Source organism: Mesoplodon bidens (genome assembly GCF_964165515.1).
Source record: "Mesoplodon bidens genome assembly, chromosome: 11".
NCBI classification, from domain to species: Eukaryota; Metazoa; Chordata; class Mammalia; order Artiodactyla; family Ziphiidae; genus Mesoplodon; species Mesoplodon bidens.
In genome coordinates this window covers 46,653,885-46,671,137 of record NC_138167.1, presented here as the reverse complement: position 1 = coordinate 46,671,137, position 17,253 = coordinate 46,653,885, and the positions used below count along the sequence as shown (strand labels likewise).

The following is a 17,253-nucleotide window of genomic DNA, read 5'->3' as shown; positions in this document are numbered from 1 at the left end:
CCTACTTGGTACTGTGATGAGAAAGAAGGATCAGCATTCTGCTTACACCTTACCTTATTATGAGAGAAGTAAGTCGTGAGATAATAAGAATTACTTAGAGTATATAAGTATATTAAAATGCTTCACAGACACAAACTAATTTAAGACTAAGTTGTAGTTTTATTATACAGTAGCTAATGAATATTTTACTTGCCATAGAGCAGCAAGTAGCAGCAGTTCTCAGAGTATGGCTGGAGAACAGTTGGAGGTCCCTAAGACTCTCGTTGAAACAAGAACTCCTCTAACTACCTACACACATTTCTTTCATTAAACATATTTATTTTTTAAATGGGTGAGTAATTATACTACTTAATGCATTTGCTTAAAGTATGAACACAAATGCATTCATGTTGAATAAGAGGTGGATTAGAGAAAAAGGTTAACAAAAAGCTCTTCCTTAAGAAGTTTTTACCATCCTTCATAATTCAAGAAACAAGTGTTTGTTAGTGGGACATTAAGCCAGCCTGTATTTCAGTTAATAACCATTAAAAAGAACTGAATCCACCTGTTCCAAATTCCCATGACTTAACCTTGTACATAAATTCATTACACTCTATTTTAACCACTGGTTTTCTTGCTCTCTTCCTGCACGTAGACACCATGACTTACTTTTTTACCCTTGGCACTTAGTTTGATATCTGGCATATACTAAGCTCCCAATAAATAACTGCTGAAGAATGAACAGTTGAACAAATGGGTAAAAACTTAATTCTCAACTAAAAGGTAAAGCGTTTCAAGGAAATGTGGCCACCTGTCCTCCTGGGTCATCAGATAACCTACCAGCTAATGTAGGAGGTCAATGATTTCCGGAGAATCAGTAGAAATTCAAGTTAACTAATTTCAGTCTATAACTGGAGATTTCCCCAAGAAGTATTAAAACACAACCACAACAATCTGATTTAGTTTGAGACCCTTTGTGCCTATAATTGAGACTTCTTACAAATGCTGACACTATCCCAGAACTAAAGACTACAAGATATATACCCTTTTTAAGAAACTCCATAGTTTTGAGAAGAATACAATAGTTTGATTATTCTCATTGCCTTATCAGGGCTGTGTAGCACCTCATGTCCAATGAACTACTTGACAAACTTATTTGTTTACACATCATTAACTACTTAACTGAGGAAATATATGCAGAAGAAAAAAACTCCAGAGCAATACTTGACTAGAAGGCATTGTTAATCGACAGTTACTCAAAATAGACTATAACTAGTCATTTAAATCATTCAGAAAATGATTTACATTTTAAAAATCCCATTATTACTATAATTTCTTAGAAAGCCCCACTGTTTAAAACCTGGTCCAATATACTCAGGACTAATCACCTTCTGGTGCTTAAAAACAAGATCAGGGGCTTCCCTGGTGGTCCAGTGGTAAAGAATCCACCTTCCAATGCAGGGGATGCGGGTTTGATCCTGGTCGGGGAACTAAGATTCCACATGCTACGGGGCAACTAAGCCAGCGCGCCACAACTACTGAGCCTGCGTGCTTCGACTAGAGACCTGGCATGCCACAAACTACAAAGCCCATGTGCTCTGGAGCCCGCGCACCACAACGAGAGAGAGAAAACCCACACACTACAACTAGAGAGAAGCCCATGCACCGCAACGAAAGATCCCGCAGGCCGCAACTAAGACTGATGCAGCCAAAAATAAATAAATATTTTTAAAAAACATAAATAAAAAATAAATCAAATGTGAATCTACATTAAAATTCTCTTCTTGGTAATTAACACTTATTTGAATCACTATCATCAGCACTGCTCAATAGAAATAATGTGAGCCACATATGTAATTTTAAATTTTCTGATAGGCACTTTAAAATAAGTAAAAAAGAAACAGGTGAAATTAATTTTGATAATATACTTTGTTTAACCCGATATATCCAAAATATTATCATGTCAATATGTAACCAATGTTAAAAATTGAGAGAGTTTACATTTTTTTCCCTGCATTAAGTCTTGAAAATCCGGTGTGTATTTTACACTTAGAACACATCTCAGTGCTGACCAGTCACAGTTGAAATCCCCAAAAGCTAGTAGTTACTGTACTAGCTAGTGGCTCCTATACTGGAAACCACAGTACTAGATAATTCAGGGAGAATTCTTCATATCTAGGAAAACTGCCTTTGCATCCAGGAAAACGAGTTTCAGATTTCTTTTTTTAGTTAGAAGTGACTATGGTTAACTCCTTTTGCAGCAACACCTCAATTAACTTCCCCAAAGATAAAGGAGGAGCGGATTCAACCACAAAGAGCCCCAAACTCAGTGAATTCTTTAGAAAGCAGCTTTATCTGCCTAAAACTACCTCTGGTGAGGAAGCCAAAATAGGTACATCTCCCCCTCCCCACTCTATAAGGAAGATACAGAGTTCACTTGATGCCTCTTCTCCCCGTTAATTTCTTCTTTCCCTAGCTAGGAGACCCTAGTTTTCTGAATCAGCAAGTGGCTAAAGCAAAAATATCTGACATGTTTCTTTTCTGTGACAAATATATTGTCTCCAGGGGTAAGCCAGGAACCTGACCTCAGTCACGACAGTATTCAGGGTTGTCTGCAGAGCATCAACACCCACTGCACAGAAAGGGCTAGGGAAATTTTTCCAGGAGAGAGGAGGGACACATAAGGCTTCTGATCACCTGCAGCTTAGTAAGAGGTGGGTTCTTAGATAAGGGCAGAGCCATGTGACCATCTTTTTCAATCTCACTCTGCTGGATCTTCAAACCTGACTTAATTCTGTGATTTACAATTCAATAAGGCCCAACAGAATACCTTTAGGGATGTAGTGGAATGGGCAATCTCCCTTACAACCTAGTCAGCAGCTATGTCCATTCCTCCCAACACTTCTCTCCAGTCTGGAGGACCTACTAATACTGGGTCACAATGTTGTGACATGACATGGACCTCGAAGGAAGGCAGCAGGTCTGTTAGGAAGAGGAAAAAGGTTCTTCTTCCTCCACTTGGCAGAAGTGGGGAAGAACAGGGGAAAAAAAAAAAAAAAAAAGGCAGCATGCAGCAGAGGTAGCAAGGTTTACAAGAGGAAGATGAAATGAGTGGTTAAGAAATGTGCACAAAAAAGTGAGTCACTGCTCTTGTTTCTAGTTACAAGATAGGCCAGTAAGTGAGTCTATTAGTCCCCTGTGCCAGAGAATGGTATTGAGAAAGTTCCTTAGACATGCCAGTGAGGTTGCCTTGGAAGTAACAGGAGAGAAGAGGGGACTGGAATAATGAATGAGCAGCAAGGAGAGCTCTAATCTATCTCCTGTATAATTCACAAAACAATTTTCTCCTGGCAACATAAAGCTCCTATTGCAATACCATATTCAAAATAAATGAGCCTATGTAGCTCTGAAGATATCAATATTAAGTCTCAAGCTTATACTTGATCCCAAGGAATAAGTGCTCAGGGACTAGATATTAAATTTCAAACAATTTTATCTTTAAGATCCAATTTAAGTAAGACACGGCAGACCTAGCTTGGACTATTCATTCCCTCAGGTCTCAATCATCAATGTAATATTAAAAGAAGTTTTAAAGAACAGGTGGAAGAGTTTCTTATCTCTCTTTTGATAGGGTATAGGGTAGCATGAGTGTGTGCATGGGGGATGGGGAAAAAGAAAAAGAAACTGCAGAAAGGTGCACAACATGCAAACATTGTTTGGTGAAATTTAACAGAAACAAAGGAATTATAGTTTTGTCTCTCTCAGTCAAGCCAAACATCTATTTCATGTTGAAGATCTAGATTCTGGTTACTCCTCTGGGCATCTGAGTAGACGAGGGTAGACCCTTCTCAAACATTCAATCAGAATTTACTGAACACATGCCACATCTAAGGTATTTTGCAAGGTGCAGGCCACCATAATGCAACCACTTAGCAGAGGCCCACAAAGGAAAAAGCCTCTATTCTTGGGTAGGTAATAATCTCCTATCTGCAGTTCTTTAGCGAAATACCTAGCTACATTAATATATGGTCAGGTGGCTTTTCAAATCGTCCCTATCAGATGAGGCTACAGCTCTCCAGGGAATGTGGGAACTTAAAGAATAAAATGGGGACTTCCCTCGTGGCGCAGTGGTTAAGAATCCGCCTGCTAATGCAGGGTACACGGGTTTGAGCCCCAGCCCAGGAAGCTCCCACATGCCGCGGAGCAACTAAGCCCATGCGCCACAACTACTGAGCCTGCACTGTAGAGCCCTTGAGCCACAACTACTGAGCCCATGTGCCACAACTACCGAAGCCCGCACGCCTAGAGCCCATGCTCTGCAACGAGAAGCCACCGCATTGAGAAGTCCACGCACCCCAACCAAGAGTAGCCCCCGCTCGCCTCAACTAGAGGAAGCCTGCACGCAATAAGGAAGACCGAACGCGGCCATAAATAAATAAATAAATAAAATTATAAAATAATAATAAAATAAACAAATGCTTGGTGTGGTTGATAAGGAAGAGAAAGTAAGGATAAACTGTAAACTCTATATTTTTTCTTTAGGATATTCTTAAAACACAGAGATAATTTATCAAAGGGCATAGTGTAAGACATTAATATATGCAGAACAATTTGAAGCAAAAAATGCAAATTTCAGGTCAAACACATTATATTAAATAACCAAGAATAAGATGTACATGGATTTGTTCTCCAAATCCTAGAATAGTAGGAACGGCAGGTTACATCTTAACTCTTGAAAGGGGGTTTTAAGGAATATGAAAAGTGGCCACATCATACAGTGGAAAGAGAATGGGGCTGGGGAAAACACTCTGGATCTTGGTTCTACCTCCTCCCCCAGGTGAGCATGCAGCCTCTGAAAAGCTGCAAAATGTTTCTAAGCCTTAGTTTACTATGTATATAAATGGAGGCTGGACTTCTAGCTCTTACAGTTTATGGTTATTATATGAATCACTTTTAGAAACTAAGTAGTTAGGATTTGAGAAAGGAGAAAAGGTAGGAAAGAGAATAAATGAACCAATATTTCCGATATCCTTTTCTATACTCTACAAGTGGCTTCTATTACCTTTATGGAAGTCCAGCGCAGTAAGAGAAGAACTGGTAATCCAGCTGTAATTTCTATTGCTAACTAAAGTGGTAGGTCTTAAAGAGAAACAAAGTAGCAAGCCTGCGTCTAGGCTTAAACTTTCCTAAGGTCAAACATGACATGAACAAGGTACCTGTCCTTTACTGGCCAAGGAATATCATGCTAGAATGCTTTGACATCAGTATTCCCATCCACCCCTTCTCCCCTGACACTGGAGCACCACAGAAACATTCAGACAGAATTCCCACAGGTAAAAAGGATCCTTTCCAGTGGCTGTGCCAGGGGATATGTCCGTCTTCACAGTCACCTGGGGGCACTCCTGGGAAATCTGAAGATATATGCAAGCTTATATAAAATGAGTGTTTAGAAGCAACAAGCTAGTTCCTCTTACCACTAACTTGGGGAAATTTCCATATTAGTATATATTTATATGAAAAGCAGAGAATCTTTTCCTAGGACGATGAACTTTTTTTTTTCTCTCCTGAATTGTGTATTTTCCTTTTCAGGCATTATACTGTCTTTCTCTATTTTTTTTTTTTTTTTTTTTGCTCTCATACAGGTGCGACGGTGGAGAGTACCTGGACCTAGGTTACTCCTAAGAGGGAGAAGAGGTTTGTGCCTCCACCCCAGGAATACTTAATACAATGACTATACTTACACTTCTGGCACAGCACTTTGACAACAATACATAAACACTGTTAAATAATGGATGAATGGTGGGAAACATATAACATATATTTTGAAAGATTTTTGTGTCAGAAATAGTAGGCAAATCAAAGAAGTAATCCAAAACAGATAATATTAGATGTTCAGACAGTAACAGAGTAGTCTATCTGCAATATAGTCCCATCCTCGAAAGGGCATTCCTGCTCTACAGGCCAAAGGAACAAAAGATGTCAAATTGCCATCCTCATTACCTGAGACCTATGCAGAAAGAAGTCACCTTTCCCGGGGTATGAGTAGACTCGATCAAAATCACTCACAGCTATAAGACCACATTGTAAAATCACCACCACAAGTCCTCAATGGATATCTTTATCTTAGACAGCAGACAGGAGCCGCTCACTCAATGAAAAGTGAAAACACTTTTTGTCAAGACACATGGTCACTTAGAAGCTGGCTCAGTACAGCTGTTGTCTCAATACAGCTGTTGTCTCATACGCCCTAAGGCTCTCCATCCTTTCAACATGACCACTCCTCCTTCCATTTCAGGCCTCCAAGGCCTGTTCTGCAACTAATTTGACACCTTTCCATACTCTGGAACACTCAGGCTCCACCACACCCTATCCCTACCAGATTTCTACTGTCTTACGGGCTTTGGCGGAATTTTATTGAAACACACACACACACACGCGTCCATGCGGTGTGACGAACCAAGGCTTAGGGCCTAACTAATCCTGTGCCCCTCAACTCTCTGGAACTACAGTGTCCTCACAAATCTTATCTTCCCATGAACCCATTTCTTCGGCTTGGAACGTCTGGCTCTTGCGCCGACCCTTCAGCTTCCATGCCCCCAACTAGTTCTGGTTCTGGCAGCCCTTTCTTGTTTCCCGCCTCGGGTTCTCGGTCGCAGCTCGCAGTTTCTTGGTCTGCAGAATCCTTGGATGTTGGGGAGAGGCCTATGAGACACCCACCCCGAGCTCTCAAATTGAATGGGTCCAGTGTCCCCTTCGACCCTCACTCTTTCAATGTCCAAGCCCCAAACTCCCTGTCTTTACCTAGGCTCCACGACCACCTAGGCCACCCTCGGAGCATCCCGCGCGCGGCCCAGGCTCTCCCAGCCTCCTGCTTCCGGGCTGTCCCTACAGTTCGTCTTCCGGTCCTCGACCTCCGCCTCTCCCCCCGGGCCGGTTTCACCAGCCCGCGCCCACAGCCCTTCGCGCCGCTCGCCCGCGGGCTCTCACCGCTCGAAGAGCAGCCTCACGGAGAACACGCCCGCCGCCAGCGGGAACACCGAGAGGATGTGCCGGGCCCGCGGGTAGCCGTAGCCGTCGCCTGGCCCCTCGAGGTCGGCCCAGCTCACGTTCTGGGGCAGCCAGAAGCGCTCGCTCCACAGCCAGCCCCACAGCAGCCCCAGGGCTCCCGCCGCCACTGTCGCCATCTTACGCCCACCCCGCGGCCACCGCCGCCAGAGCTTCAGCTGCCGCCACGGCCAACAGAACCCGCGGGGAGGCGGCCCCGGGGCGGGGCCGGACCGGCGGCCACCCCCTTCCGGCCCCTTCTTGTCCCCGTCACGTCTCAGCCCGCCTCCTCTGCGGGGTCCGGCTTCTTCACCGCCCATCCCGCCTCCCCGCCCACCTCCCTCACCGCAGCCCCCCCGGCCGCCTTTCCTCGGGACTCCGCCTCCCGACCCCGGCCACGCCCCTCCTTTTCCCGCCCCGCCTCCACCCAGCCCTTGTCCCACCCCGCACAGGCACTCAACGCTCGTGCTGCCCCTTTTTGCTACCGGTTTCGGCCAAGATTTTCCTCCTCCCTCACTCTCCCGTCCAGCTACGGCTACACCCCTTATTTCAGGCATAGCTCCCTTATGGGGACATTCTTCTCAGTCCAGCCAGCTTAAGCTGTTCCTGCTCCCTGGAAGGCCATACCTCTCTCTCTCCCCGCTCCCTCACAGCCCCCATCTTTCACTAGGGTTTATCGCCATCTCAGATGGTTCCGCCTATTAGCAGCGTTCTTTTTGCTCCCCACCCTTTTTCTCTCTTCGTGCCCCTCCATGATCTCAACCCCCTGTCCTCGTATATCCCTCAAAATTGACTTTTAAAAATTCTTTTATTCTTCTCATGAGAAAGGAAATGGAAGATATCCAACAGAAAATATAAAGGAAAAAGAAAAGTAGATGATGGCCAATGTTTAATGAGGTTTACTATATGCCAGGTTCTGCACTGAACATTTTACACACATTATTTAACTTCCTCATTCTGTGAAGTAGGATTTACTATTTTATGGATGAGTTAACTGAGGTCCAGAGCGCAGCTTGCCCGAGGCTATATAAACAAGTGGTAGAGCTGAGCTTCTGAACCAGAAAGTCTTTAGATTCCAGAACCCTGAGGCTTTATCCTACAAAACTCCTTAATTTTAGATTTCCACATTAAACATTGAACTCTTTTGTGGATCTACATAAACAGGGAGGGCAGCCATAGACAAGAAACCTTCAAAACACTGAATTCTAAATTGTCCCTCAATCGCTGGAGAACGCTGAACCGTGGGTGCCAACCATTCAAACCTGGCTACAAGGTTAATTACCACAGGCTACCTAGAATGATCTGAAAAAAGATTAAAGAACTAATCTTGTCCAAGGACAGATAGAGTATCTTTATACTAGTAGGCATGCTTGCAGCAGAAGATAAAGAATTTCAAAGGGAGAGAAAGAAGAGAAAAAAAAAGGAGCCACCTTAAGGAGTAGACTAGAAGGTCTGCTTTAGTTCAGTGGTTCTCAAACCTTAGTGTGCCACAGCTCAGACATTAGCTTCTCTCATCTCCCACATGGAGAGTTTGCTAAAAGTTTTCTGGGCTCCATCCAAAGAGATTCTGATTCAGGAGGTTCAGGGTAGGCCCATGAATGTGCATTTCTCATTTCTAACGAACTCAGAGGTCATGCCACTGCTGCTGGTCTGAGAACCACACTGCCTGAAGCCATTTTCATCCAAACCCAGAAATAGCTTAATGGTAACTACCCTATATTCAAGATATGTTTTAAAAGAAGTAAACTCACAGGACTTCCCTGGTGGTCCAGTGGTTAAGACTCCATGCCCCCACTGCAGGGGGCATGGATTCGATCCCTGGTTGGGGAACTAAGATCCCACATGCCGTGTGGTGTGGCCAAAATAAATAAATAAAGAAGTAAACTCTCTGATCCCATGGGAATTCAAAGCAGAGCCCCAAGGAACAAAGAACATGCTAACTTAGCATGCAGAGGCCAACACACGATGATCTTGGTCTCAAGATCTATTCCCAGAAAAACACGTATGTACCATTTCTCAACCTCTTGACTGTTAGAAAACATATTGCTGACGAAATACGTAATGAAAGCAAATTTAGTACAGGTTTCACTTTGGCCAGGAGTGATCTGACCAGCAAGCTGGTAAAAGAACTAAGTTGGCCCCTGTAGCAGTCATGGACAGTCTCCTTAAGCATCTCAAGTCCCAAGCTGGCCCCTTTTCCTGCTTTACCAACAGAAAAATTCACACCATCCTATTGTCAACATTGACATAGTCCAACAAGTTGCCTTCATTTAGAGAGCTGAGAGAATAAATGATAAGCACTTTTTATTTGGCTGTAGGTTCTTTTGTTTTCTAAGAATGTTTAGTGTTATCTGGTCATTCTCTTGATAAGAATATCCTTTTATTATATTGATTATGGAGCTAATTCTTGTCTCTACTGTCTGTACCTATGTCTATCTTAGCCCTTGAAAGGCACAGAAAGGAGTTCTTGCAAGGGTAATCTCAGCCCCCAAGTACCTGATATATGGTGACATACTCAACTGATACCCATTAATGCCAGCCATAGGCACTCAGACTTTTTGTATAAGGTTAGTAGACATAGGGAGTACAATGTGGAAGGGTTAGAGCAGCAAGCAGTGAGTCACAGAGTAAAGGTAGCTAAACTCAAGCCAAGATTGGATATTTTATAAATGTCAGCAGGAACTTCTGGATTAACTGTTCAGTGAACAGGGCTTTCTAAATGACTTCAGCCTGTGTTGGGGCCAAGAGCAGAAAGTAGTACCCGGACATGCACTTAGAAGACCAGGCAAGATGCTGGAACACACAGTGACCCTGGAAAATGTTAACAGATGACTCAAAAAGCATTTTTATCTCCAAGGAAATCTACACTCCCATTAAAAAAGGTACCTTAATTGGGGCAGTTGCCTCTGCAAGCAAGGAAATCAAACCACCAACTATGCCTCTGCCCAGGGTAGAAAACAAGTCCATTTTCAGCAGAGGCATTTGGAAATTCCATTTAGCATTTAGGTATACTTGTAAGGTAAATTATTAAATGCGGAGTACAATTAACAATAAAAAACCACCACTGCATTTTGAATTGGTAAAACAAACAGCTCATTTTGAATGTACAAATAATTCTCTTGCCAAGTTGCTTTCAATTTTCAAGAAAAATGTTTTCTAGGCGGATGAAAGCCTAAGATCAGCCCAACACCACCACCTAGTGGTGAGAAGTATACATTGCATGTCTCTTCACTTGATACCCATCAGACCCATCTGCCTTTTCTACCCAAACTGCTGAGGTAAAAGCAGGTCCTGAGAGACTGTAACAATGTAAAATAATAATGGAAAAGGAACATTGAAAAGTTCAAGTGTAAATTAAAAGCTTTATTGAATAAAAATGTTTCAGAGTAAGCAAGACTGTAAGAAAGCAGAATATTTTACATCTCTAAAAAATATCAGAGCTAAATCTCTAAAAATGCAGTATAAAGAAAAGCCTATACCTTAAAACACCTCTCTCCCCCAACATACAATTTGGAATATCAATTATGTACAACAACTGTACTCAAGTTCATATTGTTCCAAAACCTTAATACTAGAAAATCATCTCCCAAAAAAGGCCTATAACTGGTTTAATTGCACCCTAGGAATACTGTCTGCCATAAAAATCAATACATTTCAGAGTTTATAAGTATTAAAAAACTAGTGTCCCAGAAAGGGGATATCAGAAGTAGAATATAGGGTTTGGGGATCTGAGCTCAAGTGGTTTAAGGCATTTTTCTTTTTCTGTTATTCCTCCTTTAAACTCATCACTTTGCTCTAATATGCAACATGGCAAACAGCAATACAAAAGATCTTATAAAAATATCGCAGCTTACAGTAAATTATGAGAAGCACAGATACCACCAGAGAAGAAAGCAATCACTTGGGGGTGTAGTCAAACTCATTGGCAAATACCATAGCTTATTTGGGACACAATGAATCTCTCCAAGCACTAAGGGTGCTCAAAAGGTGCTCCAAAAAGATGGTTATGCTATATCTCAATAATCCAGTTCAGGATGTGGTTTAGAAAGCAGGATGCAATAAATTCCCCATATATATCGGAGCAAGCAGTAAATTCCCCATATGTATCAGAGTAAGAAAATTAACCTAAATTTTTTTTAAAGACTAAATATTTGATCTCTTAACAGAGGACTACTAAACAATAAATTGGTAGTCATGTAAAAATATACAAACTGTGCCCTTTATACTAAAGTGCATTCAGTCACAATGTTTAGGCCCCTAAATCCCTTCTGCATGTTTCCTAATTCCACAATTGAATTTTTAGTGTAACAGTGTACTACTAATCATCTCTCCATTTTCATATTGTCTTTTGGGAGTACAGTGGAAGCTGGATCATATCCGTTGGAATATCCCCCGCCACACACACATACACACTCCCAACCCCCAAAAGACCTTAAAGCAGTTGTGTATATCATCATTGCTAAAAGAGAGGATTTAAGTAATGTTATCTAGCATTTAGAATCAGTTCACTTAAGCTGCACAGTATGGGATTTTTTTGAAGGAAGAACTCTTTCCCAAAGTTACTTCCACATAAATTACAGCTCATGCTAAGACAGCTGTTTTGTGCATCACTTTGATAAAGGGCAGTGGCTCACTAACACTAACATAAATTTAAGGCCCAGCATCATTGCAATTTGTTATTCCTCATCTTCATCCTCATCATAGTACCGATTTCTCTTTATCTGTTCCTCCACAGAGAGCTCTTTGACTACTTCTCCCTCCCAGAATCCCACATCCTGGGATTTCTGATTCTGAGTAGTGAATTCTTTAGTGGAGGTGTCATCTGCAAAGCTAGACCAATTTTTAGACTTGGGTTCTAGTGAAGACTGCTGCATGAGAAGGTTTCTATCACCTTCATCTAAGTTTGCACCATTTTCTATAAGATTTTCACTCCCCATCTCAAAACTGTGAACTTCCTTACTTCTCCTTCCTGTCTCCTCTCCTTTAGATCCCTTGTTTGGCCACGTTGTTTTTTCCACACTCTCATTCTTCTCGGAGGCGTTGGCATTTTCCATTTGTTTCCTTTCTGCTGCTACACCTCCTCCAAACTCCTCACTCTGCTCTGACATGCTCCAGCCTTTCCTGATAGATGGGGACAAGGTTTTGGGGCTCTTGACTGAAGAGGTTCGAAATGAAGCTGCTACAGTGAATGGGCGGCTTCTCTCCTTCAGTGAAGAAGTTCGTCTTAGCTTCTTCAGATCCAGATCTACATCCTCAGGAGCTTCAGGCTTGCTGATTTCATCCTCAGGAGGCCACTTAGGCTTTGATACTTTGATCCCTTCCTCCAAGGCACTTCCTGAACTGCCAAGTTCAGTAGGGGGCGGCCAGGCAATCCTCAACTTCTTGGTTTCAGCTGGCTTGTCTTCTTTCTCCAGCGGGGACGAGGCCTTGGCTTCCATACTTGCAGTCAGCACACCAACCTTAGCAATGGGGGCATCTTCTACCCCTGGGCTCTGAGGGGTCTCCCCTGCATTTGGAAGCTGGGCTGGTCTCTCCAATGTTTCTTCGTTTTCATTTTTGCTTGCCCACAGATCCTTGTGTGGTCTGTGTCCAAAGCCTTCATCATAGTTGCCTTTAGATTTAAAGAGTTGATTGAAGTGAGGCTTGCAGTAGATTCTCCCATGTAAAGAGGCATATGTTCCTAGACTGTTGTTTTTAAAAAAAAGAGCATAAAGTTAACAAATCTGTATACTCTTATTTACACCAGTAGGCTGAAACCTGGCAATTCCAGTATATTCAGAAGATGCTAAGTGAGAAAAATACCTTTAAAAGCACATCAGTCACTGAGGGTGTCCTTTTAAGCACATTTGTTTTATTATCCTTATAAAAAACATGCTCAATTCTAGTTCTGAACCTTCATAAGACATTCTTCCACCTGGTACATGCTCCCATTTTCAAGTGATTTCACTCCCCTCTGTCAAAACTGTTGAAAAAGTTACTTCTTCCAGGAAGTCTTCCCTAGGTAGTCCCACCTAGCTCTGATTCTTTATATTATTTCCTAAGTATTTCTAACCTATAACTACTTTTAATGATATTCCTTTGTAAAAAGTTGCATCTTTTCCCTCCTAGTTTCCCATTTGTGTTATAATTTAAAAGCATGTTTTTACAGGAATGGGTATAATGCTCTGCCAACGCTTGGCAGTGAGCAGACGTCAGTGACTAAATAAAGGAAAGCTATGGTTAACAGGAGAACGGTGAGCAGTAGCCAGAAGTCGGTCTACCCTAACAAGAGCGCTGGACAGGCCTTTAGGACATCTGGTGTCTCTCGCAGGGTAACACATTTTAAAGGGGGTAAAAACAACAGCATTTCCACAGAAGAAATATAAAAATTCAAAAATTTAGAAAAATGTGCTCTGGAGAAAAAAATACGGTGGGCAGAAAAAGAACCACTGTGTGGAAGTTACAGAGGCACATTTTAGCTCAACATAAGGGAAAGTTTTCAAGCTAGCACTAACACTGGAACTAGCTGTAGTGGGGTATTAACCCCTGCAGAAGTGCCACGCAGGTGCCAGGACATCTTTCAACAGTATGCTGGAAAGGGTGCTTGCTCTGGAAGGAAGGCTGGAGGAAATGACATCCTGGTTACTTCCTCCTCCAAGGTTCTATGGTTAAAATGAGTTAATATGGAATATTTCCCCAATTTGCCACATTTATATCTATACTTTGAGTAACTTGGAAGAAATGATACATAATTATTTTCTCAGAAAATAAAATGAAGCAATATACAGAAAAATATATGCCCTTCAGGATCTATTATTATTGCTATTTCTGCCATTTATATAGTGTTTGGGATAATTTCAAGGGCTTCAACAAGTATCCTCTTGAGATTTCTTAACTGTATGATTCTATGATACCAAGGGAAAACATTCTACTAAATTAGGTCACAGGGGCAGTTACCTGCAACTTACATGATTTAAGCTTCGGTCCTAACATGTAAATTAACATGTGAGAGTACCAAGAAGTTCTAAACACCATTACCATTTGATATAAAATGCCTGTCATTAAATGGTACTTTTTACTTTCTTCAGAGGCCCTCAACAGCACACACTATTAGCACCACAGATTTTAGTACCAGTGTTCTAAAAACCAAAGACTCCCTCTGGAGGTCCAACCACACAGAGAGATGGCTTGTTTTGGTCTGGCTTACCTCAGTTTGTTGTTGCAATAGGAACAACGGAAGCAGCTGATGTGAAACACCTGCTTGTTGGCCAAGAGACGCTCCATTGAGTAGACTGTTTTCTGACATTCCACGCAGGTCTCTCTTGCAGGTGCCTGAAACTTCTAGGAAAAGAAAAGGACAACTTTAGCTAGCAAAGCCAGCAATGAGTTAGTACTCTGCTGAAGTGGGCCCCGGGATTTACTTTGTTATCTAAGGGCTCCCTTACCTGGTCTGTCATTTCTCAGAGGAACACTAAGACTACTGCAATTCTATCGGTTGACTCTCTAAAGCCAAGAGGCTCTCCTGAATTCCTTACCCAGATTGTCTGGCTGCCATAAGTGCAGCAGCCACTGAGGATGGGTGGAGCTAGGGCTGGACCGCAGAGAAAGGCTTAGACAAACCACCACACACACACACACACACACACACACACACAAGAACACACAAAATGATTCTGCGCACAGGAAATGAGGAGAAAATGTCATCACATACAGAAGAAAGAAGTTTGATGGTTTGATCCAAGCGCCAAATAAGAAGCAGAACAGACTTTTTAAAGACCAGATTCTGAAGGGGGTAACTTTCAAGGAGAGAAAGCATTTGGCTTTGGGAAGTAGGAAAAGACTTTTAAAATCTTCTTATTTACTTATTTATTTATTTATTTTATTGAAGTCGAGTTGATTTACCATGTTGTGCCCATCTCTGCTGTACAACAAAGTGACTCAGTTATACACAGAGACATTTTTTTAATATCCATAAAAGACACTTTGATAAAGCATCTCTCAGTCCCCTCTGCATATAATCTTGACTTGCTCAATCCACTAGACATAACATTTTTAAATAAAGCAAAATTGACACATAAATGGAACATTTTAAAAGACACACAAACTATTTTATTAGGATTCCAGAAGAAAGCATAGCCCAATAAAGCTATAGGTTCTATAATCTTTTTAAAACACCAAATGGAGAATAAAACTAATGTACTGGGTAGGGGGGTAAGTCACAACGGGGATTCATGAACTGTTTGTAAAGTGTGGAATATGGGCAGGGTAAGCACAGCTGTTGCTGGTAAACTCAGTCCTAAACTACATAAAGTAGGTTGTATTAGCACTGATGAAAGCTAGAATTCCCAAACCATAAGTTTCTACATGATAAGAAGTAGTTACATGGCCACTAGGGGTGGGGCTAAGGAGTCCCTAGGTGTGTGTGACTCTTGACTTGTCCCAACAGAAACAGCTCAACCAGTAAATGCAGAAGCAGCTTTAGTTAAGGTGGCCTGGAAGCTCTTTCAGGCACCTTGGTGGCCTCTGCCACCAAGACCGGTATGGTGGTAAATAATACAATTTAGTCCCAAAGCCCAGGGCCTGAATGGTTAAGGTAAGCCTAAGATAAACCAGCTTATGGGTAAGACAGAATTTTGATTAAAAAATCTGAAAATAGACCCATAAAAAAAATTCAGACTGCTGGTTCACTTGCCACATGATTCACTAGGAAGTAAAGCAAAAATAGGAATGGTTTTCCAAGTAGATTTGGACAGAAAATGAGAGTAGAAAATGGGCATAAAATGGAAGTAAAGGTTAATATCTATAAAAGGGAGTTTAATAAAATTAGTGCTCCCAAATAGCACCAAAGAATTTAAAAATGAAGGAGGAGGGCTGAGTGTTAACAGCAGCCCCTCCATTCCTAGGGTTAGAGTCGAAAAGAAAAACTTAAAAGAATCAAAGACCACAGCTACAACTTAATAAGTTTACCAAGCATAAGGGAGGAACTTAAATATGATCAAATGTTATTGTACTGAATGCTGCTGGCAGATATTAAGGCGTTATTTGGAGCTCAGAATTGTTTTTTCTTTTTTTTAAATTTATTTTATTGAAGTATAGTTGATTTACAATGTTGTGTTGGTTTCTGGTGTACAGCAAAGTGATTCAGTTTTACATATATATAGTCTTTTTCATATTCTTTTCCATTACGGTTTATTACAGGATACTGAGCATAGTTCCCTGTGCTATGCAGTAGGACCTCACTGTAGAATTGTTTTTTCTTTCTCTCTTTTGCTTTTTTTTTTTTCCTTTGGCCGCACCTCATGGCTTGTGAGTTTGAACCCAGGCCCTCAGCAGTGAGAGTTTGGAGTCCTAACCACTGGACTGCCAAGGAATTCCGAAATTGTTTTTTCTTATATGGATGGACACATCTAACAAGATAGGACCTAAGTGGAGATGTCCTTGCATAATTTAATTAGGTTTCTCTAAAAGGACTAGGTCCCTGTCTAGCAAGCAGGAAATACATTAAAAGGCAGAATAAAATTTGGGTATAATAGTACAACTGGAGCCACTGGAGAGCGGCTGTACAAATCACAATTCAGACAATGTAAAAGTAATAGGACAAATGTATTTACTTATCAGATTGAAAATCTTTTTCAGTTGCAAGATGAATATTGTATTTATAATACTTAGGAGAATAAGTGCTCATTCTGGTTGCTAAAGAAAGAGCAGGAGACAGAAATTTCCCATGGTAGAGGAGGAAATGGGTATTATTCTGCTAAAGGGGACTGGAAGCCTACAGAGCATGCCTCTGTTACACATACACACACACACACACATACACACACACACAGAGAACACACGGTAGGAGGAGGGTGCAGCCCAGTGAATAGAAAGGAACACCTGAGAGAAAGCTGCAAGTTGAGCTCACATTAGGAGGAAAGTGGAAGGCAGGAGCAGAAATTAGGTACCGGGAGCAGGAATCAGAAGCTGGAAGAGACAAACAGGAACCTTCAATGAATACACAGCATTGGTGTGCCCTGGAGGGCTTTTTTCTGCAGCTGAGCTGAAACTCAGTTACAGACTCATATCCAAGAATAAGACCACATTTTCTTTCTTTTTCAAGTAACTCTGCTAATCGTGGCAAAATCAGCCTCACTCACATCTACCTGAGGCTAGATCAGAGTACCAGCTCAGAAGAGAGAGCTTTTATAGCCTTCACCCAAGGAGTGAACAATTCTTTAGTGTCTTTCTACCTCCCACACCTGACCCCCG

At 41.8% G+C, this 17,253-nt stretch overlaps 2 protein-coding genes across 3 annotated transcripts in view; both read right to left on the bottom strand.

Moving 5' to 3' along the window:
* The window catches only part of CERS5 (ceramide synthase 5), a 34,293-nt gene extending 27,002 nt beyond the window's left edge, over window positions 1-7,291 (bottom strand). Inside the window, exon 1 of the mRNA XM_081249861.1 lies at window positions 6,967-7,291. Within this exon, the coding sequence (XP_081105987.1) occupies window positions 6,967-7,163 (197 nt within the window). The 5' untranslated portion in view covers window positions 7,164-7,291. The remainder of the gene's footprint in view (window positions 1-6,966) is intronic.
* Window positions 7,292-10,365: 3,074 nt separating this feature from the next.
* LIMA1 (LIM domain and actin binding 1) overlaps window positions 10,366-17,253 on the bottom strand; it is a 55,526-nt gene continuing 48,638 nt past the window's right edge. For both annotated transcript variants that reach the window (XM_081249855.1, XM_081249854.1), the window contains 2 exons: window positions 14,210-14,343; window positions 10,366-12,708 (listed from right to left, as the gene is read on the bottom strand). In XM_081249855.1, coding sequence (XP_081105981.1) covers window positions 11,700-12,708; window positions 14,210-14,343 — 1,143 coding nt within the window. In that variant the 3' untranslated portion in view covers window positions 10,366-11,699. The remainder of the gene's footprint in view (window positions 12,709-14,209; window positions 14,344-17,253) is intronic.